This window comes from Miniopterus schreibersii (genome assembly GCF_964146895.1).
Source record: "Miniopterus schreibersii genome assembly, chromosome: 2".
Lineage (NCBI taxonomy): Eukaryota > Metazoa > Chordata > Mammalia > Chiroptera > Miniopteridae > Miniopterus > Miniopterus schreibersii.
In genome coordinates this window covers 181,005,479-181,030,074 of record NC_138102.1, presented here as the reverse complement: position 1 = coordinate 181,030,074, position 24,596 = coordinate 181,005,479, and the positions used below count along the sequence as shown (strand labels likewise).

The following is a 24,596-nucleotide window of genomic DNA, read 5'->3' as shown; positions in this document are numbered from 1 at the left end:
CTTCTCGCTGCCCCCCGCGTCCCGGAGCCGGGAGCGCGGGCCCTTTAAATCCTCCGGGGCGGCGGCGGGCCGGGGATGACATCAGCGGGCGGGCCCGGGGCTCAATGGGAGCCGCGGGCGCGCGCGGGGCGGGAGCGCGAGGCGGCGGCGGGGGCGGCGGGCTGGAGGGCCCGGCGGAGGGAGGCGGCGGCGAGCGCCCAGAGCTGAGCCCGGGGCGAGCGGCGCGCGGCGGCGGCGGGGCGGAGAGGCTGGCGCGCCGGGCGGCTCCGCGAATCCTCCGGCATCCGGCCCGGCGGGCCGCTCCCGCTCGCGGCAGCCCCCCGAGCAGCGGCCCGGCACCGGCGCCTTCCCGGCGGGGTAAGTATTGGGGGGCCGGGGGCTCGCGGAGGGGCGCAAACCCGGGGGAAACGGGGCTCCCTCCGCCTCTTTGTTTTTGCGCGAGAGGGAGGGGGGAGGGGGAGGGCGGACACCCGCGTTCGCTCTCGGGGACCAGGGGGAGGGGGCAGTCCGGGCGCCGCCCGCTCGGCCCGGCGAGGACAAAGGCGCCGCTGAGGCCGCGGAGGAGGAGGAGGAGGGTGACTATTATTTTGCAGGCTTGTGGGGGGCGGGGGGACGCCCCCCGAGTCCAGCCCGCCTCCCCCTCCCCCAGCTTGGACCCTTTAAGGCGCAGACAGCCGAGGCGGCCACCCCGGGCTGTGATTTGGGGACATCGAGGGAGGGGGCCCGGGACTGGGGTGCTGGGGGCACCTGATACTGTGAATTCGAGCTTGTCCGTCAGACCCCGGGCTTCCGTCCGTCTGTTCCACCGGACAGCCCGCAGCGCCTCCCCCTTCCCTCCTGGCGCCGCGCTCCAGACCTGGGGGGTCAGCGAGGCTGCTCGCGCAGGGTGGATGGGGGCGCGCGGCGTCACCCCGCCACCGAGCCTGTTTTCCTTTGTGGAGAGAGGAAGAAAGGGGTGGGGGTTGTTTGTCAGCCTGACTCTCCCGTCTCCGCTGTGGGAGAGCCGTGTTTGCGTCTCCGTGGATCATAAAACTCCGTGCGCGCCGGGGCGCCTCCGGAGAGGATTCCCAAGCTCCTCTTCACACCCGGGCTCAGACTGGGGTGCGCCCCCTCCCAACTTTCCCTTAGTTTTCTTGCGTATTTTGGCGCAGCCTCCCTCAGGGTGAAAGATCTGGGGAGAGGGGAAGGGGGTCCAGAGTATCTAAGTGACACCCCCGAATGCCTGTGTTTGGGGCTCCTTTGCCTTCTGTCTAGGATGTTCCTCCCATTTTTATTTTAATGGTCCAGGGACATGGGCCCTGGCTGGGGGGGGGGGAAGAAAACTGCCCGTGTGTTGTGTTGCTTGGTAGTTTGTGTGAATGTAACTGGTTGAAACTCCGGAGTCTTCATGTCTGTCTTTTTTTTTTTTAATTCTTCATTTATTGCCCCCCCCCCCCCAAGGGAGAAGCAGCAAAGAACTGGAGAGCCTCTCCCATCCCTGACTCAGTCCTTTCTCCTCTGGGAGGCTTTTTGGGGGGGTGCTGGGACAGTCTAGGCGCTGCTGGGGTCTGGGTGGCGGACCCAGGGCCGTCCTGGTTCCTGCAGGGTCGATGGGTCCCATCTTCTCTTCTCCCTTCCCTGCCCGCAGCCCAGTGAGTGGGGAGGGGCTGGGGGTCATGTGCAGTGTATTTATGTAAGACACCCAGACGGAGGGCATGGGTATTTATATAACCCGGAGTGGGTATTTATGTAATATAGGATGCGGGTGTATTTATGTTCTTTTCCGAACCTGCGGCTTTCCCCGCTGCCATGTGTGGTCTCTGAATTGGCGTTGGCGGGAGCACAGACTGGGGGGGAGGGTGCTTGTGTGTGTACACACACCCGCGCCCCCTCCCCCGAGCAGGGCTCATGGTGACTGCCTGCTTTCTTTTTTGGAGTGTACACACGGGATGGTGTGGATGCGAGGTGTGTGGTGTGTGGGTTTCCTTGCAAATGTAGAGTGTGTGCAGCTGGCAGCCCTGGCACCTCAGCTGGGACCGGCCAGGCATGCCCACAGAGGCCCTTGGTTGAGAGCCCAGAGTTTGGCCAGCCCTGGGGTGGAGACTACTTCCTTGTGGCCATTGGGGAAGGGCTAGCGGTGGCTTCCTGGGAGCCAGGTGCTCGGGCTGGATGTCTCTCCTGGGCAGGAGTTCTTGGCACCTTTCCTCTGCTAGGTAGAGAGCCCCAGCCTGACCATCTGTGGACTAGATCCCTCCCACCTCCCTTCCCAGGTGCATCTGGCTTTGGAGGCTAGCACTTGGCATGGGGAAGGGGCAGAACCTCTGTGCCTGGCACGGCTGCTTTTCCGTCTTCCTCTTTGCTTGCCAGCCCTGGCATGAAATAAGTCCTGTTTGTGAGGGTGGGAGGCGGCCAGGTGGGGAGGCAAGAACCTCGTGTGGGTGGTGGGTGAGGAGACTGCCTCTAACTTGCTGCTGTGGGGTGGGGTGGGCAGGGGGCATGGCCTCTCTGGGCCTGAGTTCCCGGTCTGTAGACGAAGGCCCCTCTTGATAATCTTGTACGCTGGCCCTCTTGTAGACACTGCAAGATTTTAGGGGTTCCCCACCCATCTCCCAATTTAGTAGTTCACTATTCCCTCTCCCCCCATGGCAGACACCACCTACCAGCCATGGAGTTTCCTCCTCTGCTGGCCAAGACCCCAGAGTGCCCAGATGTTTGCCCCAGGCCAGAGCAGAAGGGTCTCTACCGGAGACCCGGACGTCCCACAGGCTTGGACACCCAGGTGGGGCATAGGACATAGGCAAGCTGTTCAAATCAGCGTCCCCCTCCCCCACCTCTCCTCCCATTCCACAGAAGCTCAGAAACTGGAGGCCGAAAACCTGGCCAAATTTGGTCCCTTCCCTTGGGCAGTGGCCCTCCTGGAAGACCCTCCTAAGGGTCCTAGTCTTGAAGGAGTCCAGTCCCAAGCAGTCCACTGAAAAAAATATGTGCAGAGTGGCCTGTGTGAGGTTCTTGGTGTGGTGAGGTGAGGAGGAGACCGCTGGAGGAAGTAGACGCCTCTCCGGCAGGGCACAGTGTAAACTGGCAAGCTCTGGCCTCTGGGAACGCCAGACCAGGCTGTGGAGGCTCGGCCTCTAATTCTTGGCACTAGAAGCCTGGGGTAGGGATGGGGCCAGGGCAGTTCTGTAGTTTCTGAGTCCTGAAGGGGCTGAGGAGTTTCTTAGGGATCCTCTGTTCACTTGTCTTCCCATCCCTGGAGGTTGGAACTTCCTGGTGGTTGCCATGGTAGCAACTCTTGGATGATCATGTCCTGTATCCCCCTTCCCCATCACCCCTGTCCTTGACTTTTCTTTTAGGGTCTTGGCTCATTGTGACTAGTCTTCCTCTGAGAGGCTCCTATTAGAGGGTCTCTGAATGAGGGCCCCCCAAGTTTCCTCCTGGGCCTTGTCTCCAATTCCACCTTCTGCCAGGCTTCACTGACACCTATTCTAAACCTGCCTCAGCCGATGCCCACATGAGGCTCTCAGGCCACCTGACACCTGGTTGCCCTCAGGCCAAGCGAGGCCAGATCCCTTCCTGGATAGTGGGTGGGAGAATGCTCGGCTCCTAGTTCCTTGTGGCTTTGCCTGCCTTTGGTGTGGGAGGCATGGGGTCCAGCAGGCTCGGCCCCCTTCCCAGCTCCCTGCTTCTCTGACTGCGTGTTTCTGCTTCCCTTCACAGTGAGAGCGCACCATGGAGCTCCGTGTGGGCAATAAGTACCGCCTGGGCCGGAAGATCGGGAGTGGGTCCTTCGGCGATATCTACCTGGGTAAGTGTCCCAGGCTCCAGCTCAGTGGTTCCTGAGCCCTGGGACAACTTTGGGGACAATGAGGAGAAAAGATGCCAGGACTTCAGGTTCTGCAGGCAGAACTTGGCTCTGGGGCTGCAGTGGCATGTTTTAGTCATTTTTGTCCCTAGGGCCATCCCAGGTGGGGATGGAAGCAGCAGGTTGGGGTGAGGCAGGCCGAGGGGCTCCTCACAGAGCCAAAGCAGGGTCCCTGCTTGCTGCAGCCTGGGCAGAGGAGGGTATTTTTAGCTCTGGTTCCAGCTTCGGATGCCCTGGGTCTCTAGCTGGGCGTGGGAAAGCCCAGACTAGATGAGCACCCCATGTTTTGTCTCCTGGGAGAGGGATACTGGTGGACAGAGAGTCCTGGGCTACTGCTGGCTCCAGCTAGGCCCCCTCGCTGTGGTCCAGCCTCCTGGAATTCAGCCCAGGCAGGCTTCGGAATGACGTGGGCTCCCCCAGCAACCTCGGGGGAGGCAGGGCTCTTAGCTTTAGGACCTCTTTCTCCGGATGTGCTTCCTGTTGAAAGTCTGAGTTTGCTGTCACTTTGTTGTTTTAAACAAATCACTGACATCTCACCCCATCCTTGCCTGGGAGTCAAGAGGCTCCTGCCTTCGAAGGCTACTTGTTTGCCACCTGAGGGGCCCGGTCAGGAGTCACTGCCCTTCCTTTGCGGTTGTTGGTTTGTAGTGCAGGTATCGTGTTGGTAACTGAGAGCTGGAGCTGTTAGAGCAAGGTGGCCGGCCCTTGGGTCTGTCCTCACTCCTGTTCCTGTGTCCTTGGAAAATAAATAAGCTCTGTCCTGGGAGGAAGAGACCCACAAGTCAGTGTGCTGTGCTCCCTGACTCAGAACTGGGGTGAGGAGTCCCTGCCCTCTTGGGCATGAACTCTGCTGATCAGCGAGCCACTGCCTCCCCCATCAGAGGGGACGGGCGATCTCTGAGCACATGCTTCGTGCTGGGCAGGACGCTGTTAGAGAACATCGTGATCTGTCCCCGCAGTTTCTAGAGATGTCACTGTGCTGTACCCGCTTCACACATCGAGAAACAGGAGCATCTTGGCTAAGTTGGCCCCCATGGTTTCTCTCAAAAACTAGAAACGGCAGCCCTTATATCCACAGCCCTCCACGTGCGTGACAGAGTGGAGAAGACAGAGCATGGGAGGGAGGCATCAGACAGAACTGGGTTCCGGGCCTGGCTCTGGGCCTCAGCGTGTCCATCCAGCAAGCCTGTGTGATGCCGCTGCCTGGCTGACCGGGGGCTGTCATGAGGCAGAGCTGACGTGACGCATGGCATGGGAAAGCATCGTAAACTGTGGCGTGCAGGCCGATGTACAGTTCATTGCCGGTCGCCTGGTAGCTTGGCCTCCTCTGTAAACACTGCTGGAGCGCAGAGCAGGAGGAAGGAACCGTGCAGGCTGCAGTGGTTTTAAAGGTTTTTCTCTGTGACTCCAAGCTCCTCCAGGGACGGCAGGCATTAGGTTGTTTCCATCCTGTCCCCGGTGCCCGGCATGTGGCTTGCCCTAAGTGGGTGTTTAGTGAAGCTTCTCACATGGATGAATGAGGAAGTGGCTGTCACATGCAAAGGCACGTGAAGTGGCCTCACGTAGGGTGGGGTAGAAGGAGGTTGGGATTTGGGGGCAGGTCCAGGTTTGGGTCCCTCCAATCTACTGCTCATTTTCTGTGTGACCTAGGATAAGCCACTTTCTCTCTCTCAGCCTTGGTATTCTCATCTGTGAAATGGGGTACCCATATCCTTTCCGTTTGTGAAATTGGGCTGGGTGTAAAGGACCCCCTTATCAGGGAGGCTCTTGGGCTCAGGACTGAAGCCTGGAACCAGTGGCTTGAGCGCAAAGGGCATAGAGAGGCAGCTTTTGGTACAGACCCACCTACTCCTAGACAACACCTGGCCCAGGGCCTTCTTTTTATTGAAGGGAAACTGAGGCCCCGAGAGGGGGAGGGGCAGGCCAAGGTCACTCAGAAAGCCAGTGTCCCTGGTCTGCGTGGAGGGACCTCCCTGGGGGCAGGACTTCCTGTTTATCCTGTAGTCATCTAATACATTTTAAAAACTGGAGTCAGATTTACTCCTGTTATATAGGCTTTGGAATAAATCCTGCCAGGGTTTGGGTGCTGGTGTTTCTTTTACTAGCTGTGTGCCCTTGAGCAGGTGATACCCTCTGCCAGCCTTGGTTTTCCCATCTATAAAATGGGGGGTGGGTGAGGCCTCCAAAGTGGTGAGAAGTGGTGAGATCACAGCGTGCAAAACACCTGCACATGCTCGGCCGTGCAGTAATGTTTTTTAATGCGTTCTCGACCATCAGTCTTAGTTGGAATTTGTTACTGTCCAAGGATCTGGGTCCTCTTGGGCCAAGGGGTAGGGAGGGAGCCAGCTTTACCCTGGCTGTCCAGTCTTTGCCGGGTACGTGGGCCTTGAGGGCCCCAGTCTGACACAGTGTCCTGCCAGCTCCTTCCTGAGCCCTTGTCTTGCTGGCCTGAGGACAGTGGTGATTGTAGGGCCTCCCCGGCTGGCCTTGCTGGCTCCCTTTGTTCAGAGCTCTGGCCACATTCTTGTTGCCAGTGCCAGTGCCAGGGCTGGACTCCAGATGGCCTCTGCAGGTGGGGCTGGGTGTGGCCTCCAGGCCCTGCTTTCCAGGATCGAATGAAGGCAATCATGTTATAGATGCGGCTGTGAGGCCCACAGCTCCTCTTTGGTCCGTTTCCCCCACTCCCAGCAACATCATAAGGGTACATCAGGACAGTGGGGCCAGCTATGTTAGGGCCTCGAGTTGGCTGCACGAGGTCCAGAGCTGGCCAAGCCTGTGCCCACTCTGCCAGCCACTGTCCATGTGCCCTTGGGAACTCTACATCGTTTAGTCTCTGGTCCTTGGTTCTAAATGGGGAGGGAACGGTGCTCCCCACCAGGTGGTTATGGAGATACTCCACCTCTAGTCCAGCCAGCTCCCTGAGTGTGTCCATGTATCTGTGTGAGTGTCTGAGCAAGCCCCATTGTGAAGCTGGTCCCCCTCCCCAGCTAGATCTTCCTGACGTCCCAGACCTTCTAGGGCTGGCCAGGTCCAAGCCCTTCTCTGTGTCCAGGTTTGTTTTCCAGACTGGCCTGTCCTCCCACAGGCCCATTTCTGACTGACAGGCCGCCCCTGCCCTGGCACCTTTTACTTCATCACAGTTTACCTAGGTTCCTCCCACAGAGGTGAGCTGAGCTCCAGGCAGCGCTGCCTTAGCTGGTCCAGGGCTCAGTGTGTGTCTGTTGCTTGAATGAATGAGGTGCCAGGGAACTGGAATAGAGAAGAAAGCAGGGGCTTTGGGGCTTAGTTTCAAATCCTGGCTCTGTTGGAACCAGTTCTGTGTGACCTCGGGGCAGTTAGTTAACCTCTCTGAGCCTCAGCTCAGTAGTTGTGAGGATTAAGGGAGATAGAGAAAACACTGGCATCTTCCTGCTAGAACATAGAGGCAGCAAAGGGGTCCAGTGGTGATGGGACCCCATTGGGGGAAGCAGCTGTGACAGGTTTCCAGCACTTGGTGGGGATCAGAAGATTGTCTAACAGTTGGGCCCTGTCCCAGAGAAGTTGTGTGGCGCTTAGCTACTGACCTTTGGTATGTCTGTTTCTACAAACAGTAGTACTTGCAGGATGGTGTAAGAGTTCAGAGGGACAAAGGGCTCCTACTCTCCATCTCCTCATCTTGGGGGAGGACACTCTCCCCAGCACCTCTCCTCTCTGCACACATCTGCTGAATCCTAAGTTCTGAAGGCCCAGCCCCTGCCTGGATAGGGCCACCATCAGCTCTTGCCTGGGTCTCCCGCTAGCCCTCTCCAGTCCTTGCACTAGTGGGTCTCAACGAGGGGAGAAGGGGGTTTTGTCCCGCGGGGGACATTGACAAGGTCTGAAAACATTTTTGGTTGTTTTTACTCCAGGAAGGAGGGATACTTCTGTCAGCTAGTCAGAAGAGGTCAGGGATGCTGCTGAACACCGCACAGTGCTCAGGACACCCCCCACAACAAAGATTGTCAGAAGTGGGGAGGCCGAGAAACCCTGTAATCAGGCATCTGGACTTGGCCCCTGGAGTCTCAGGCTAAAGGCCGGGGTCTTCGCTCTCCATTTTAGACCAGCTTTCTCCCCTGCTCCCCTCTTTCATTGTCACCTTCAGCTACAATTCAGGGTTCACCGCACCCCTTCCCATGCTGTGATCACTGTCCAGCACAGTCCTGAACCCTTGTAACCTGTCCAGGGGCGCTTTTCTTTCCCCACCACGCGCTTATTTCCTCCCCTTTCCTTTCACCGTCCTACACATGGTTGGGGCACCTCAGGCTCATCTCGGAAGCCTGGGGATTGGCACTGGTCATCAAATCTAATGTTCCTTGAGCACTTTACAGTGTGCCAGGCACGATGCTAAGCCTGCTGACACCTCAGAAAGACCTAATGAGCTAGGTACTATCATCCCTGGGTTGCAGGTGAGGTGCCTGAGGCTCAAGAGTAGTCCCCTGGTTAGGAGGTGGCAGAATCAGGATTTGGGCTCCACGGAGCCCACGCTCTTAGCTGCTCTGCTCTCCTGCTCTTTTGTGGGCGGGAAGAGAGCACGGCCAGCCCAGTGGGCTGCAGTGCGCCCAGCGCCCCTCCCTGCCACATCCTCACTGTCCCCCGGAAACGGGTGCGTCTCCCCCACGTCACGTGCGGGAGTGTTGATGTGTCAAAAGCACTATAGTTTACAAAGCACTTTCTCTCTCATTGCCCACCGGACTTAGTAATCTTTTTCTTTCTTTTTTTTTTTAATTTGAATTTTATTTTATGTGGCTCAAATGAAAACACACAAAACCAAAAGCCAAAACACAAAAACATGTTAAGTGAAAGAAGCCAGTCACAAAAGACCACATATTGTATGATTCCATTTCTATGAAATGTCCAAGAAGAGGCCCATCTCTGGAGACAGGAGGTTAATTAGCGGTTGCCTCGCGTGGGGAGACTGCCAAGGGGGTAGGGTGCTTGGGGACATGAAAATGTTCTAAAATTGATGGTGGTGTTGGTTGCAGGATCTTGTGAATATTCTAAAAACCACTGAATTGTACACTCCGAAGGAGTAATTGTATAGTATGTGAATTACATCTCAACAAAGGTGTAGAAAAAATTATAGCACATAACATAGTATCCAGTGAGAGGTGCTCCCTGGCTCTCATGTTTCTTTTCAGTGTTTCTTTATATAGATACAACCAAACATAGATACATATGATTTCCTCACCTTTTCTTTTTTTTTTTTTTTCTGAAAAGAGAACAGAGAGCATAGGATGGTACATAGTGTCTGTGCTTGGCTCTTTCACTTCCCGTGTCTCCGAGGCCGCCTTCCGCACTCGTTCTCCATTGTATTCTGTTGGGGGCGGACATCCTCTCTCCATCCAGTCCCCAGAGTGACGGGCTTTTGGGTTGTTTCCAAGCTTTTGCTATTGCACACAGCCTGTGGCGGACAGCCCGGTCCAGGCCTTGTATTACACTGTGCAAGGGTGCCCAGTAATCTCCAGAGTGGGAGCTGGGTGGTGCCCAATCGCCCCCTGCAGGATTTAGGGGTTCACGCTTGGACATGCCTGTTGTCTTATGATGGGGCTTTTGCCAATTGTAGGTGGAAAATGGTCTTTCAGGAGCATTTTAATTTGTATTTTTCTTACAAGGAGGTAGACGCATCTTTTCGTATGAGTAAGCCGGTTTTACATGAATGAATTCTTTCTCTGTGGAGTGTCCGTTCAGATTCTCTACCGTTTGCTGTTGAGTCTTTGGTCTTTTTCCTACTGATCTCTAGGAGCTGGTTATACTACATTAGTGATGTAGTATAGGGGTACAAGTATGTGTTTCTTGGGACTTTGTTTCTGGTGTTTTTGCCATGGAGAAAGGATTCCTTTTGGGGGGGTGAGGAAGCCTTTTTTTTAATGGCTTCTAGATTTTAAGTCAGGAATAAAAAGCCTTGCTTACCCCAAAGTTAAAAGAGTTCTCCCACCCTGGCTGGGAGCATCATCCATGCACCAAAAGGTTACGGGTTCGATCCCCAGTCGGGGCACATATGGGAAGCAACTGATCGATGTTTATCTCTCACCCTGATGTGCTTTTTTTCTCTCTAAAAAAACCAAACAAACAATAAAAACATATCCTTGGGTGAGGATTTAAAAAAAAACAAAAACAATTCCCCCTTCTTCTAACAGTTCATTGTTGTTTTTTAAATTTTTCATTGTTTTTTAAAAAATTATTACTAAATGTTGAATAAATACAAAAGAATACAAATAAAATATGTGCATTGTGTCAGGCCCCCTTTCCACCACCTAGTTGGAGGAGGACCTGCCTGTCACCTTGTGGAGAGGCCTGGTACCCTCTCTGCCCTGTCCTCTGCTGTCCCCTCACAGAAGCGACCACTGTTGACATTTTAAATTGTTCCCTTTGGTCCGACCAGTGTGGCTCAGCGGTTGAGCATCTACCTAGGATCCAGGAGATCGAGGTTCGATTCCCGGTCAGGGCACATGCCCGGGTTATGGGCTCGATCCCCAGCAGGGGGCATGTGGGAGGTAGCCGATCAATGACTCTCATCATTGATGTTTCTCTCTCTCTCCCTCTCCCTTTCTCTCTCTGAAATCAATAAAGACATAAAAAAAATTCCCTTTGTTAAAGACTTTATCACATATTTATATCCCTAAACTATATATATTTTGGTCTTGCGTGCTTTGAAATGAAGACATAAAAATGTGCTTGTATTTTTCTCTTCCTCTTTTAAAAAAAAATTTGAGGTGAAATTCATATGATGTAAAAGTCACCTTTTTAAAAAAAAATCCTCACCCGAGGATATGTTTATTGATTTGGGAGACAGACAGACAGACAGACATAAACACGTCTGTTGGTTGCCGACCGGGGCGACCGGGGATCGAACCACAACCTCTTGGTGTACGGAATGAAGCTCAACCAACTGAGCCAGCCGGCCAGGGACTGTTTTTAAAGTACAGAATTCAGTGGCATTTGGTGCATTCCCAGAGTTGTGGCAACCACCATCCAAACCCGGTTCCAGTACATTTTTATCCCCCCAAAGAAAACCCTGTACCTATTAAACAGGTGTACCCCGTTTCCCCTTCCCCAGCCCCTGGCGCCCGCCAGTCTTTCTTTCTCTGTGGATCTGTCTGTTCTGTATGTTTCGTATAATGGAACCATACGCTCTTTTGTCCTTTGGTGTCTGGCTGCCGTGTTTTTACGGTTCATTGATGTTGTGGCATGTATTAGTACGTCACTCCTTTTTATGGCTGAGTAATATTCCACGGCATGAACATATATTTTTTTATCCACTCATCTGCTGATGGACATTTGGGTTGTCGACACCTTTTGGCTCTTGTGGATGGCGCCGCTCCTTGCTGTCTCACACTTCCTGCAGCTGTCATCTGCTCCTTGTCCCTACCCTGTGGCTTTCCTCTGTATGACTGTTTCACCGTTTGGCCATTCCGCCGTTGGACATTTGGGTCGTCATGGCCGTGCTCATTCTTTCACGCCCTCCTGGTGCTCACGGTTCTGAAGAGCATGTACTTGGGAGTTGGCCTGCTTGGTCATGTGTGTTTAACTTGGTAAATGCCAGCCTGGTTTCCAAAGAAAACCCCGTGCCAGCTTGCACCCCACCTTTTTTTAATTTTTTGATCCTGACCTGAGGATATTTTTTTCCATTGCTTTATTTTTTTAGAGAGAGTGGGAGGGAGGGACAGAGAGAGAGAGAGAGAGAGAGAGAGAAACATTGATGTAAGAGAGACATGTTGATTGGTTGCCTCCTACAACTGACGGGGGTGGGGAGTGAACCTGAAACCCCACACTGGCCAGGGCCCCACTTCTTTTTTTTTTTTTAATATATCTTTTATTGATTTCAGAGAGGGAGAGAGAGAGAGAAACATCAGTGATGAGAGAGTCATTGATCGCTGCCTCCTGCGCCCCCGACTGGGAATGGAGCCTTCAACCTGGGCATGTGCCCTGACCCCGGGAATTAAACCTCCATTTCCTGGATCCTAGGTCGATGCTCAGCCGCTGAGCCACGCCGGCCGGGCCACACCTTTTTTTTTTAATACAAACTTTTGGTCCACTTGGGATTTCTCCTGATGTATGATGTGAGCTGCGGTGACTTTCTGCCAACGGCCAGCCAGATGTTGCCGGGACGTTTATTGCACAGCCCTGTCCTTTCGCCTGCGTCGGGCACCAGCTCTGTCCTCCCTTAAACTCTTCCAGTGGTCGTGCCTTCTAGACTTTCTGTTCTGTTTGTGTGCTGAGACCACACTGCTAGTTACAGCAGCTATGGCCGTGACCGGCCTGAGAAGGAGACGGCCTCTCAGCCTAGCCCCCAGCCCTTCAGCTCGGCCCACCCGGTATTATAGCTAGGGAAACTGAGGCAAGGTGCAGTTTGGATTTGAGCCTGTGGTTTTCTGAGACCGAGCCTAGCCCCGCCCCGTTCTCTCCTCCACAGCCCTATACCCCACTGGCCTCACCTCTCTCCAGCTCAGTGGCCCCCACCCTCCAGGATAAGGTTCCCCTGACGTGGTCTGTGCGCCTTTTGTCGTCCCCCTTTTCCCCCCCCGGAATCCGGCCTTTTTGCTGCACTGGCCTGTGGTTCTCTGAATCGTCCCTCATTCCTCACCCCCCCATCCCCTTGCATGGGCTACAGTTACACTCTCCCCTCCCGCCCAAGCTGGGTGCCCCTCTGTGCCCCACAGCTCCCTCTGCTCCCCTGGGATACAGTGCTGAGCCCTCTGCCTCCTTACCTGCCGCCCAGGTACAGGCACAGGTTGGTGCTGGCTTAGAGCTGCCCGCCCAGCCGAGCGGGACCCTGACCCTTGCTTCCCCCACCCCTGGCAGGTGCCAACATCGCTTCTGGTGAAGAGGTTGCCATCAAGCTCGAATGTGTGAAAACGAAGCACCCCCAGCTGCACATCGAGAGCAAGTTCTACAAGATGATGCAGGGAGGAGGTGAGGGCGGGGTAGGGGCATGAGGCTGGAGGCCGGTCTGGGGCCGGGAAGGACCTCCCCTGACAGCCCTGCTTCCCGGCCCCCAGTGGGAATCCCGTCCATCAAGTGGTGCGGGGCCGAGGGCGACTACAACGTGATGGTCATGGAGCTGCTGGGGCCCAGCCTCGAGGACCTCTTCAACTTCTGCTCCCGCAAGTTCAGCCTCAAGACGGTGCTGCTCCTGGCCGACCAGATGGTGAGCCCCCATCGCCCAGTTTTGCCAGGCTTGCTGTTTCCCTTCCAACCTCTCCTTCCCTGCCGTGCCAGTGGTCACAGGGTGCCAGCCCAGCCTCCTGCTCCTGGAGGATGCCGGAGCAGGAGGCAGTAATGGGAACATAGGATAGGCCTGGCTCTGGAACCAGGGACCTTACCCATTGGCTGTAAAAGGGGGGGAAGGGGGCAGGTTTCAGTGCAGATCTCCAGGCTCAACTTCAGACCTGCTGTGTTGGGCTCCAGAGTAGGGCCCGGGACTCTGCCCTCAAGTGATTTAAAGCCTGTGACACGCAGATCTAGGTCCCGTCCCAGTGTGGGGAATGGAGGTGAGCTAAGCCTCTCCAGGCCTCAGTCACCTTGGATAAGAATCTCCCCTTTGCTGGGTTGTCGTGGGGTCAGGCGGGATACCACGCAGTGCCAGGACCAGAGCAGGCACCCACGAACCAGCAGTCCTTAGTTCCTAAAGCCCTTTATAGACTCAAGGGAGGAAACTTTTAAAAAATATAAAAGCATAGACTTCTGGGCCTGAACTGGTGTGTGGAGATCTTGTTATACAGCATCTGGGTCTGTGGCTGGCCTGCAGAACGTCTACCAGTGCCCTGCGATTTTAGGCTAAATGTGTGTGTGCCGAGGACAGTGGTCTCTTAGGTTAGGAGACTCAGAAAGGTTTAGGAAATGCTCAGCCAGGTCAAGCTAAGCCTTTGATTTACAGAAGACTGAGGCCCAGATGGGATTGGCCTACCAGAGGACACATTGTGCGCATATATGTTAATTTAGGTGTTTTGTGGGGTTTTTTTTGTTTTTTTTTTACAAATTGTTTAAAGAAAGGCTTGTGTGTCTGCCTGACTTTGGTGTACTTTGGAAGTCAGGGGACAAGTCCTATCTTTTGTGCTTCATCTCTATCACACCTGCCAAGTTTAGGCATTATTGGTGCTCCCTCTCCTCTCCTCCACATAAATCTGATTGCCAGGACAACCTTCGAAATGCCTATAACTTCAGTTCCCCAGGCCCTGTGAGGGTGTAGGGCCAGGTAGGAGAGGCTTCGGTGGGGCCCGGATGCCTTTCCACACTTCATGTCTAGAGCTTGCCATTAGCTTTCCTACTATCTTGCTCTCTTTTCTGACTCACCACAAACTGGTGAATTCTTTCTTCAGAGTTCCTCTCTAATGGCACTTCCTCCAGGAAGCCTTCCCTGACCTGCCCCTTGAAATCACTTTAAATGCTGGCAGACATCTTTCTCCCCCACCCAGGGCAAAGACCATGTATTCCATCTTGGCAGTTCCAGCCCTCTGCCCCCAGTCCAGGGCCTGGCCCATAGCACTTGGTGAAGGCCCCTCTGTGGAATGCTTGCTGAGTGACTTGCTGTCCCCTCTCCTCCCCAGATCAGCCGCATTGAGTACATCCACTCCAAGAACTTCATCCACCGGGACGTCAAGCCTGACAACTTCCTCATGGGGCTGGGAAAGAAAGGCAACCTGGTCTACATCATTGACTTTGGCTTGGCCAAGAAGTACCGGGATGCCCGCACCCACCAGCACATCCCCTACCGGGAAAACAAGAACTTGACTGGCACTGCCCGCTACGCCTCCATCAACACCCACCTGGGCATCGGTGAGTGAACGAGCCCAGGGGCAAGGTGCGCCCCTGAGGAGCTGGCCAGGATCCTGGCTCACTGCAGCCTGGCTATTCCTCCGACTTGCCACAGTCAGGTCTCCCCTTTCAGAGAAGAGCTGTGATGTGTCGCACACGTTCACGTGCCTGGCTTCCCCCCACAGCTTTTATAGGGTGGGAAACGAACGCTCAGGGGTAACACAGGCTGCTTAAGGTTGTGCAGCTTAGTAAGTGCCAAAGCCAGATTTGACCCCAGCAGTATCTGATGCCACAACTTATGTTCTATCCACAAGGTGGGCCAGGCAAGGAGGCACTGGGGTGCCAACTACATAGTTGTCGAATGAATGAGTGCCTGCACTGGAAAAACTAGGCCCAGATAGGGTTGAGAAAGCTCAGCCTCAGGTTCCTTCTCTGTAGGAGGAAGAGAGGGCCTGTTTGTAACAGGGTTTGCCACAAGCCAGCATGCGACAGGGCAGGGAGTGGGGTGGAGTAGGGTGCTGGGTGCACAGCGCGGGCTGTTCCCCCTCAGTCAAGGAGCGTGTCCTGGAGGAGGGGTCCCTGGCCCCCATTGGCCAGGAGCCCGAGTGAGCCCTGCCCCTCCCCTTGTCCCTCTGTGCAGAACAAAGCCGTCGCGATGACCTGGAGAGTCTGGGCTACGTGCTCATGTACTTCAATCTGGGCTCCCTGCCCTGGCAGGGCCTCAAAGCAGCCACCAAACGCCAGAAGTATGAGCGAATCAGCGAGAAGAAGATGTCGACACCTATTGAGGTCCTCTGCAAAGGCTACCCCTGTGAGTAGGGGGGAGCTGGTTAGCCAGCCTGGGGACCCCTGAGGCCCTTTGCAAGGGGGAGATGTGGCCACACAGTCCCTTCTGGGCTACCATTGCCCCGACGCCAGAATGTTAATCGGCTGTAACTCTGAGATTCCCTTGACTCCCTCCCTGAGTTTGATTAATTTGCTAGAGTAGCTCACAGAACTCAGGGAAACACATTTAGCAGTTTATGAAAGGATATGATAAAGGATGCAGAAGGACAGCCAGATGAGAGATACACAGGGCGAGATCTGGGAGGGTCCCGTGTACAGGAGGTTCTGTCCCCGTGGAGTTGGGGGGCGTCACCCTCCTGATATGGATACATTCACCCACCTGGAAGGTCTCCAAACCCAATGGAGGCATGGTAATTATTAACTCCATTTCTAGCCCCTTTCTCTTCTCTAGAGAAGGTAGGGGGGGCTGAAAATTCCAAGCTTCTAATTAAGTCTTGTCTTTCTGGTGACCAGGCCCCACCAGGAGCCCACCCAGAGTCACTTCATGAGGACAGGAGATGCTCCTAGCGCTCTTACCACTTAGAACTTACAAAGTTATAGGAGCCCTGTGTCAGGGACAGGGTCAAAGACCAAATTTCAGAACAAGGGATGTTCTTATCACATAGGAAATAACAAGGGTTTGGGGAGCTCTGGGCCGAGAACCAGGGCCAGGGGCCAATGTGTATGTTGTCTGTCATCTTATGAAGGCCCCCTCTTGCCCCTGGTGGAAGTCTTCCTCCTGTGGCTTCCATCATGTCGAGAGTTCCCGTCGGGCTCTTGACTGTCCTTTCTGACAGCTATTGATCTGCCATCTCCGTAACCCCCAGAATAGTTGACAAGGGCAGGTGACGAGCTGTGAGCTAGGGTCCTGCGGCACCAGCTTACTGAAAGGGGAGACTGCTCACAGGCAGATTAGGGTTTCATCACGCGTGGAGGGGACTGTAGTCCTGCTCCGTCCTCCCCTTGCCCCTCCTAGATTGAAAGGTTTGGACAGAAAGTCGGTGGGTAGGGCAGCTGCTGGCCGCTGGGGGCCCTGGAAGCATGGTCCTCACAGTGGCCTCTTCTGTCCCCATAACCTCCACCAGCTGAGTTCTCAACATACCTCAACTTCTGCCGCTCCCTGCGGTTTGACGACAAGCCCGACTACTCCTACCTGCGCCAGCTCTTCCGCAACCTCTTCCACCGGCAGGGCTTCTCCTACGACTACGTCTTCGACTGGAACATGCTCAAATTCGTGAGTCACCTGGAGGCCGAGGCGGGCTTGGGGGACTGGACAGGGAAGGCCCTGACTCATAAGGCCAAAGTGACCTTGTGGTGGGCGGGGCTCCCAACCACCGGGAGCTATGAGCTGGACTGTGCAAGTGACTTCCCTGGGGTCCCAGAGCCCCCTCGCTTCCCCGACTCCTGTCTTGTCAATGCCGACAGCGTGTGCCACTATGGTCAGCAGGGCCCAGGCAGGGTGTTGCTTCCCACCAGACCCAGGAGGACCTGGCTGGGCCTCTGGTCTCTGCTGGGCACCCGCGGCCGGGCCTGGATGGCGCTGGCGGGCCCCCCTACTGTCATGATCGTTGCCTACACCATCCTGCTCTTGTTGTTCTGTGCGTCCCAGGCGGCTGCCTTCGCTGTAGACCCTCTGGCCAGCCTGGACCCATTCACTGTGGTTTCTTTCTTCCTGGTCACGGGGCCCTGGGCTTTGCTAGGTGGCTGTTCTGTCTCCCTCTTTTAAGAGTTTTGGGGGGGGAAAGAAACAGTCGTCAGCTGTGCCTGGAGCTCTGGAATCTGAAATTGTATGACTTGTTTCACATCTCTTCTGGAAAAGGGGGCTTCCTCGAGCCAGGCTCAGCCCCAGGACAGCGAAGCTATTGCACTGCCCTGCTCCCACCCCTGTCCCTGCACTGGGCCCACGTACTCACCCACATACTGGTAAGGACCCTCCGAGGCCTGGCCTTTCCAAGATTTAGCACTTGGCCAGGTGAGCACAAGAGGCTGAGCCTCTGCTGTGCTTTCTCTGTCCCTTCCAGGTGCCCGGCGCCCCTGGGCACCCAGGACCCTCCAGATAGGCTGGTGGAGGAGGTGGAGGAGCTGCCCCCCAAAAACTACTGGCCTATGGTCTGGACTCCAGGGCCTCAGTTCTGACAACACCAGGTGTGCCTGAGCCCATCGGGGCCAGGCCTGAAGAGGTGTCCCTTGGTGTGTGGGAGGGGGTCAATGGAGAGGGCATGGCAGAGAAGGCCCTGCCAGGAGATTCTTGGGGACGAATCATTTGCCTGATGGACAGAGCCTGAAGGAGGAGGCATGATGTTCACTGCCCTGGAGGGGCCTGGGATTGGGCACCAGGAGCAGCCTCAGGCGGACCCCGTCAGCAGCCTCTGTCTTGAACTTGATCTCATTAAATGTCCCCCACCTGTACCATGCTTCATTCTAGTGTGCCTGTCCTTTCATCATGGGTGCCTTCGGCCCACTCTGGCAGTGCTTAGGACTGAGGCCTTGTTCTGGATGTTGGGAGCAGCATGTGGTCTTGTGCGCCTCTTCTCTGGGCCTCAGGCAGTGGCCTGGTAGTGTTCCCTAAGGAGTGGGACGGAGGTTGGCAGAGAACTGGGTTTCCATAGTCCCAGGGACCTCAGGAGAGAGGGTTGGAGACGGGCAGTGGGGTGCTTTTCACCCAGACCATCCAGCTGGGAGTGTGGCTGAGGACCGGGGCCAGCTCCCGTCACCACAGGGCACCGCTCAGGGAGTTCGTGCATGGGACACACCACGTAGGAGTCTTTACAGAGTCTGGGCCTGGAATGGGCTTCGCTCTTCTCTCAGTACAGCTCCAAAAATGGGTTTTGCCATGTTATTCCAGATGGCAGCCACTGGCTCCATGTGGCTAAATTTTAATGAATTAAAATTAGAGCAGAAAATGTCATTCGTCAGTCGCACTTGCCACATTCCAAGTTGTCAGGAGCCACAGTGGCTGGCTAGTGGCTACTGTGTCCGGTGAGGTTGACGTGAACTTGTCGTCCGTCATGACAAGAAGTTCTACGGAAGGCGCTGCTCGAGACAGCGACTCACAGAGCCTCTCATCGTACGATTTGCCTGACAAGATTTCGTCTCGAGTCAGGCCAGGGGCACTCCCCCACCCACTGCTGGCACTCTCACCCTTCCTGGGACTCCCTTTAAAGCAGGCTCTGGAATCAGGCTGAGCAGAGGTGCTGACAGCTATATCTAGGGCTGATCTCTGACGTGCAGGCCATCGGACTGCATGAGTGGGCGGACACCCTGAAACCCATCACCACTGTGGTGAGCTCCACCTCGTCCAGTCACCCCCTGGCAGAAGCGTCTGCTGATGTGCTATGGGGACCCAACATGCCTTTCGCCTAGAAGCCAGGACCCTCCCACAGCACCCCCCCTGCAGGAAGCCTTCCTGAGCCCTTACAAGCAGACTGGATGCCATGCTGGACACTATGGGCTTGACTGTTCTGCAGGAAGATCCCTCCCTTAACTGAGAGTTTCCCTCCCCGGAGCAGCCACCCTGTAGCATTCAGTATCCGGACCCCAGAATCTCCAGACCCCTGGAGCCTGGGACGCTGAGGTCCAACCTGCTGGCCAGGAAGAAACTTGACACAGCCAAGGACAGGTCCACACAGCACGGGTGGTGACTTTGATGTTTACCTTGTGTTTTCTCGTGGGCAAATAAAAGCCAGAGACCTCCCTAGTATGTGTTTCTTGAGGCGTCACTTGGGTTGGATGGAAACATGGAGAGTAGCTCACCTTCTGCCTTGGGGCTGGCCTTCACCTGAGCCCACTGGGGTCACAAAGGGCAGGGCTGTGCACTTGAGAGTCCCCACCCAGGGAATGAGTTCTCACCTGCCAACAGGAGGGTTGGCTGGGTGCTACAGCTCTTCTCACTCGGATTTTGCTGCTGTTCCCGCTGAGTTGCGTAATGCCTTCCTGTAACTGAGTGGGTGGGAGCTCGGGGAGGACTGGGGGTCAGGAGGTGGAGCCTTGTGGTTCCAGGCCTGCCTGCCTGGACAGGCTTGTGGGTGGGAAGACTGAGGACGCTTGTTTCTAGAATGTTCTAAGTCCTCTGGGGGTGCCTAGAGCAGAGCAGGGCTGGGTGGCAGAGGCCTGAGCTCTGTGGCCCCAGGCAGTTCATAAGGCCTCTCTGGGCTCAGTTCCTCACTAGGATTCAGTCATCATTCTGATCCCCAGCTACTACCTCCCGGAGGTGCTTAAAGGCAAGGGTCACTCCCATTTCCCAAAGACAGTATGGCCTTCTTGGCCAGTCCTCTGGGAGACACGGGGTTGCAAGAGCCTGCACCCCGTGGCCTGTGAGCAGGTCCCAACTCAGCCCACAGCTCTCTCCTCCACAGATGCGGCCCCCCTCACGCCAGCCCCCTGCCCTTCCCTGTGGACGACCCCAGGACCAACTAGGTAACGCGGCTGGACACCATGCCCATGCCGTGCTCCTCTTTCTGGGCCTTTCCCCTTTCCTCCTGCACTGGGGGTGGCAGTGGCTGGAAGGCAGGGCACCTGGGGGCTCATGTGCCCCTTCTGCCCCAGCCTGCCTGCTTTTTCCTCCGTGGGGCTTCTAGCCCATTCCTTCTCCATCTCCCATGAGCCCCATACCAAGGCAGGCAGCATCTGTGTTGTGCTGGTCCCCACAGCAGCTGCCAGGAGCCATTTCCAGGTCTAGGGGCAGGAGACAGACAGCCCTTTGAAAAGATCTCCTAGCTGGGAAGCCTGGTTTAAGTCCTGGCCTGGCCTTGGTAGCCTTGTAACTCTCTCTCTGGGCCTCTGAACATCTGCCTTGCTCTGCTGGGAAACCTTGAGGAGCTGAGGGGACCCATGTTGGGAGGGCCAAGGAGTGCCCTTGGTCATCTTGAGGATATTAGCCCTCCCACGCAGAGTGACCTCCTTCCCTCCCCTCTCACATCCAGCTTCTCCCTTCCTTGGGCAGTTTGTGGTTCTATTTCTCTGTGCTGTGTGATCATGGGTCCTTTCCAGGCCTCTCTGGGCTTCCTGCTCTGTGGGAAGGAGGAAGAGGCATTCTGCGATGCCTCTTCCCCAGATGCCCACTGGGCCTCCTTCCCCCTGCCCTGTCCTGCAGGGATGCTGGACCCTGGGGCACCCTGACCTTGCGGGGCTGACCAGGTCTCATCTTGCATCCCCACAGGGTGCAGCCCGGAATCCCGAGGATGTGGACCGGGAGCGGCGAGAGCACGAGCGCGAGGAGAGGATGGGACAGCTCCGGGGGTCTGCGACCCGGGCCCTGCCCCCAGGCCCGCCCACGGGGGCCACCGCCAACCGGCTCCGCAGTGCTGCCGAGCCTGTGGCCTCTACCCCAGCCTCCCGCATCCAGCAAGCTGGTGAGCAGGGGCCTCGGGCAGGGGGCCGTCTAAGGGGAGCCAGGGCAGCCAGGGCCCCGACACTGAAGGTGGCTCCCCTGCTCACCCCCCAGGCAATACTTCTCCCAGAGCGATCTCACGGGTGGACAGAGAGAGGAAGGTGAGCATGCGGCTCCACAGAGGCGCTCCCGCCAACGTCTCCTCCTCCGACCTCACTGGGCGGCAAGAGGTCTCCCGGATTTCAGCCTCACAGGTGAGCTGCCGGCTCGATCTCTCCTGTGCCTCGCAGCCAAGCCAGAGACCCCCAGGCACAGCCAGGCCTTGTGGCCCTCTTCTTCCCCGCCTCTGATTCTCATAACCTCACCTTGCAGTGAGCCCCTTTTGTTGAGCAGGGACTTGGCCTCATTTAACCCTTCAGTGTCTGATTAGCCCCACTGAGCAAAGTCAGAAATAACTTGCCCCCACAAGTGGTAGAGCTGAGGCCCAGCCCTCACTGCCAGGAGCCCAGCCTGGGTGGGCAGCAGGGATCTCACAGGGGAGAGGCTCACAGTACCTGCCATCAGGAAGCCCCCGCAAGTCCCGGTTAGCACAGGATAGAGGGCTGGGCGGATCCTCTCCAGTGGCCCCACTCGGAGGCCATGGTTGGACCAGGAAAGTTGGGAAGGGGGAATCCCGGTTGACCAAGGAAGGTGTCCTAGCAGAGGTGGGCAGGAGACCTGCTCTGGTCCACAGTGGAGAAGTCTCAGCCGGTCAGGCCAAGAGCTGGGCATCCAGTGGCCAGACCAGGTTGTGAGTGGCCTGGAGCAGCTGTTTTGCCTCTCTCTCTGGGGAATGTTTTCATCTACAAAGCAGCCACATCCTAGAGTCATGGAGATCACACACCTCTTCCCCGTGGCTCTAGGGCCTTGGCGGGGTGGGCTGGAGCTCCCTAGTGGGGAGAGACTTGCCACATTGCCGATGCTAACAGCGTATCCCCTTCCCCATCTCTTGCTTTCCTTCCAAAGACAAGCGTGCCATTTGACCATCTGGGGAAGTGAGGAGCCACCATCGACCAGTATTTGCTTAGGTGAGTTGCTCTCCACTGCAGACACAGCCCCACCAGCTCTAGAAATACCTTTGGCCCTAGGAGGAGACAAATGTGTGTTGTGGAGAGGTAGGGGAGTTGCAGGATGGTACCAGGGGCCCCAGAACCAAAGGCCTTCAAGGGAGTTTAAAACCTCAGAGGTGGCCTGATTGAGGGTTGAGGCCTCCTCTGAGCAGGCCTGACCCACATCAGTTAATCAGAAAACCCTTTTCTCTGTCCTTAGGCGGGTCCTGTACACCCCCTTTGCTTTAACATATTCTGGAAAGTTCCTAGCGGAGGCTGAGCCTGAGCCTGAGGGCCCATACCCTGACCTCCCTGGGCATTAGCTTTGTCTCAGCCTCTGGGCTGTTGAACTCTTAATTCATCAAAGCACTTAGAACAGGGCCAGGCACTTAGGAGTTTATCTTCCATCAACAGAGGCCCTTGGCCTCCACAAGCCCAGGAGTGAGCCTCATGGAACTTCCGAGGCTTCAGGAGGCCTTGAGGTGGTGTATTGCAGCTCCCCACTCTGGGTCTGGCTTGGGGAAGGGGAGGTATGTGTGGGAAGGTCTGAGATTCCTGGGGAGTGTGTACGCGACAGGCTGGGCTTGGCCTCACACCTGTGACATTCATTGCACAGAGCTGGGGCCTAAGCCAGGAACCAAGGCTATCCATGGCACACGTGTGACTTGGGTGGCTGCTCACCAAGAGGACAGAGGAGGGAGAGAGATAGTGTCCTTCCTGTGAAAATGGAGCACTGACTGTGTGCCCTAGACGGGGGACCAAGTGCAAAGACCCTGGGACAAGAAGGGAGCTGAAGGGAATCTGGCAGATGGGTGGCCAGAGGCAAATGTGCCTCTAATCTGTCTTCTTTTTTTTTTTCTTTTTTCTTTTTTTTTAATAATTTTTATTTTTGTTTAAAGTATTACAGATGTCCCTTTTTCTCCCCAATGACCCGTTCCCCGCCTCCCCCCCCCCCCCCGTTCCTTCCCCCTCCCCAGTCCCTCTCCCCACCATTGTCCGTGTCCTTGGGTTGTGCATATATGCATATAAATTCTTTGGTTACTCTCTCCCCCTTCCCTCTGACATTTCGTCAGTCTCTACTATGCTTAATTTGTCTTCTTTCTCTCATTTTTTTAGTGTCTTCACTGTATTTTCTTTTAAAAAACAACAAAAAGATGGGAAAAAAACCACTCAAAAGAACAAAAAAGGAAAAAACCCAGCACAAAAGCGACGATGGATTTTGTTTAATTTTTTTTTTTTTTTTGCCAACGGCAAGAAGATGAGATGCCCTCAGCACCAAGGACTCTTGCCCTTTTCATTTCCCGCTGCCCACGGCTCCCCAGACACCAGGCCATGCCTGCCGCACACCGAGGCCCTGCCCCAGCTGGCGCTGACTCGGGAGCAGCTCAGCCTGAGGGTCTTCCGTGCCATCAGGAGGCGGAGTTCGGGGAAGCTTTGATTGTCTGGCAGGAGGCAGGTCCCACCAGGTGTCCTTGAGCCTCAGGACCACAGGAGACATGCACAGACCCCGCTCCCCTGGGGTGATGGTGGCCGACTTCCTGTGTGGGCTTTTTTCAGTGTCCCCCTGAGCGTTTGGGTCTTTCTTTGCCTTTCCATGGGGACTTTAAGTAATGGGTGGCAAGGTGACGGGGGCCGAGATTCCTTGTGTGCGTGTGTACGTATGTGACCTGTCTCCCAGGACAGCAGGAGTCTGCCCTGCCTGCCAGGCCATTTCTGTTCTTGTCTCCCTAACAAGGAAGCGGGGTGGGTAATGCTCTCCATGTCCCTCAAGAAGGGCACCGAGTGTCCTTGCCACCACCAACCCCTCAGATTGTCATCACCCTGGGGCACCCCCGTCCCCATGTCCTGGAGACTCCTTCCAGAGGGCGCCTGGCTCCTGGGCATAGATGGGTTCCCGGGGGCCACCCCTCCTGTCCTGCCTCTCTGAGGAGGAGCCTGGGTCAGGGCTGGGGGCCGGGCTTTTCAGTCCCTCCTAGTTAACACCCGTTTTTACTTTATTTTTGTTTGTTTTCTCCGTGTGTGTATTTCCTAATTTATTTACCTCCTGTTTCCCTTTTTTTCTTTTTCTTTTTTTTTTAATTAAAGAGCAAAGCTTTTTATAACTTTGTAATTTAAAAAACTGAAAAAAAAAATACTGAAGAACTTTGGGGGGAATTTTGTACTTTTTTCCTGTGTAAATATTGGACTTTTTTGAGCTTTATTGTGGTTGTTCATTTGAAGTAATAAAGTAGAAAAGGGTAAAGTGACATGGGCAGCCCTCGGGCCACCTCTTTGCTCCTGGGGTCGCTTCCCCAGCAGACCCGGGAGGGAGTAAGGCTGGGGGTCAAACCAGAGCCTCAGGAACTACGTGCAGACCAGCGGGGGGCAGGTTCGGACCCGGGCAGGCCGCGCTGGGGCCTGGGAGTCCGCAAGGCCAGGACCGTACAGTGGGCGGGTTCGAACCGCTCTTCACGACATTGTCTTGTCCACAGGAGGATTCGAGCTAGGCCTCACCTCTCCCTGCTTTCAGGCGGGAAACTCCACGGTGAAGTCACCTGCCCAAGGTCACACAGCTCGGGGCGGCAGAGCCAGGGTTTATGTCTTATCAGTCTGCGTTTATTAAACATGGTTTACTTCCCTTCTCATTAACCCAAGGGCCGCTATTGCCGCAGTCGCCACCCACAGACTAGAGCAGAGCCACTTGGCCCGATGCCTTGGGACATTATGAAGCCCTGGGCGTGGCTCAAAACCCCTGTAGTAA

At 55.7% G+C, this 24,596-nt stretch overlaps 1 protein-coding gene across 3 annotated transcripts; it reads left to right on the top strand.

Annotated features, from left to right (window-relative positions):
• The first annotated feature begins 207 nt into the window (after nucleotides 1-207).
• LOC308552143 (casein kinase I) lies at nucleotides 208-24,102 on the top strand. 3 transcript variants are annotated; one of them, XM_081127099.1, is made up of 11 exons: nucleotides 208-357; nucleotides 3,697-3,784; nucleotides 12,662-12,772; nucleotides 12,859-13,007; nucleotides 14,407-14,635; nucleotides 15,255-15,425; nucleotides 16,525-16,673; nucleotides 20,598-20,790; nucleotides 20,883-21,022; nucleotides 21,774-21,835; nucleotides 22,973-24,102. In XM_081127099.1, the coding sequence occupies exons 2-10, from the start codon at nucleotides 3,709-3,711 to the stop codon at nucleotides 21,804-21,806; spliced, it is 1,251 nt and encodes a 416-aa protein (XP_080983225.1). In that variant the 5' UTR covers nucleotides 208-357; nucleotides 3,697-3,708; the 3' UTR covers nucleotides 21,807-21,835; nucleotides 22,973-24,102. The 3 variants fall into 3 exon arrangements, with proteins under 3 accessions (XP_080983225.1, XP_080983226.1, XP_080983227.1); XM_081127100.1 differs by lacking the exon at nucleotides 208-357 and adding an exon at nucleotides 436-575; XM_081127101.1 differs by lacking the exon at nucleotides 208-357 and adding an exon at nucleotides 2,629-2,758.
• The last annotated feature ends 494 nt before the right edge of the window (nucleotides 24,103-24,596 follow it).

Excerpts from the sequence above, each read along its gene's own strand:
- LOC308552143 (XM_081127099.1), top strand. The coding sequence starts at position 3,709 with ATGGAGCTCCGTGTGGGCAATAAGTACCGCCTGGGCCGGAAGATCGGG. Across the intron at positions 15,426-16,524 it reads CCTCTGCAAAGGCTACCCCT|CTGAGTTCTCAACATACCTC; the intron begins GTGAGTAGGGGG and ends AACCTCCACCAG. Across the intron at positions 20,791-20,882 it reads CTCCCGCATCCAGCAAGCTG|GCAATACTTCTCCCAGAGCG; the intron begins GTGAGCAGGGGC and ends CTCACCCCCCAG.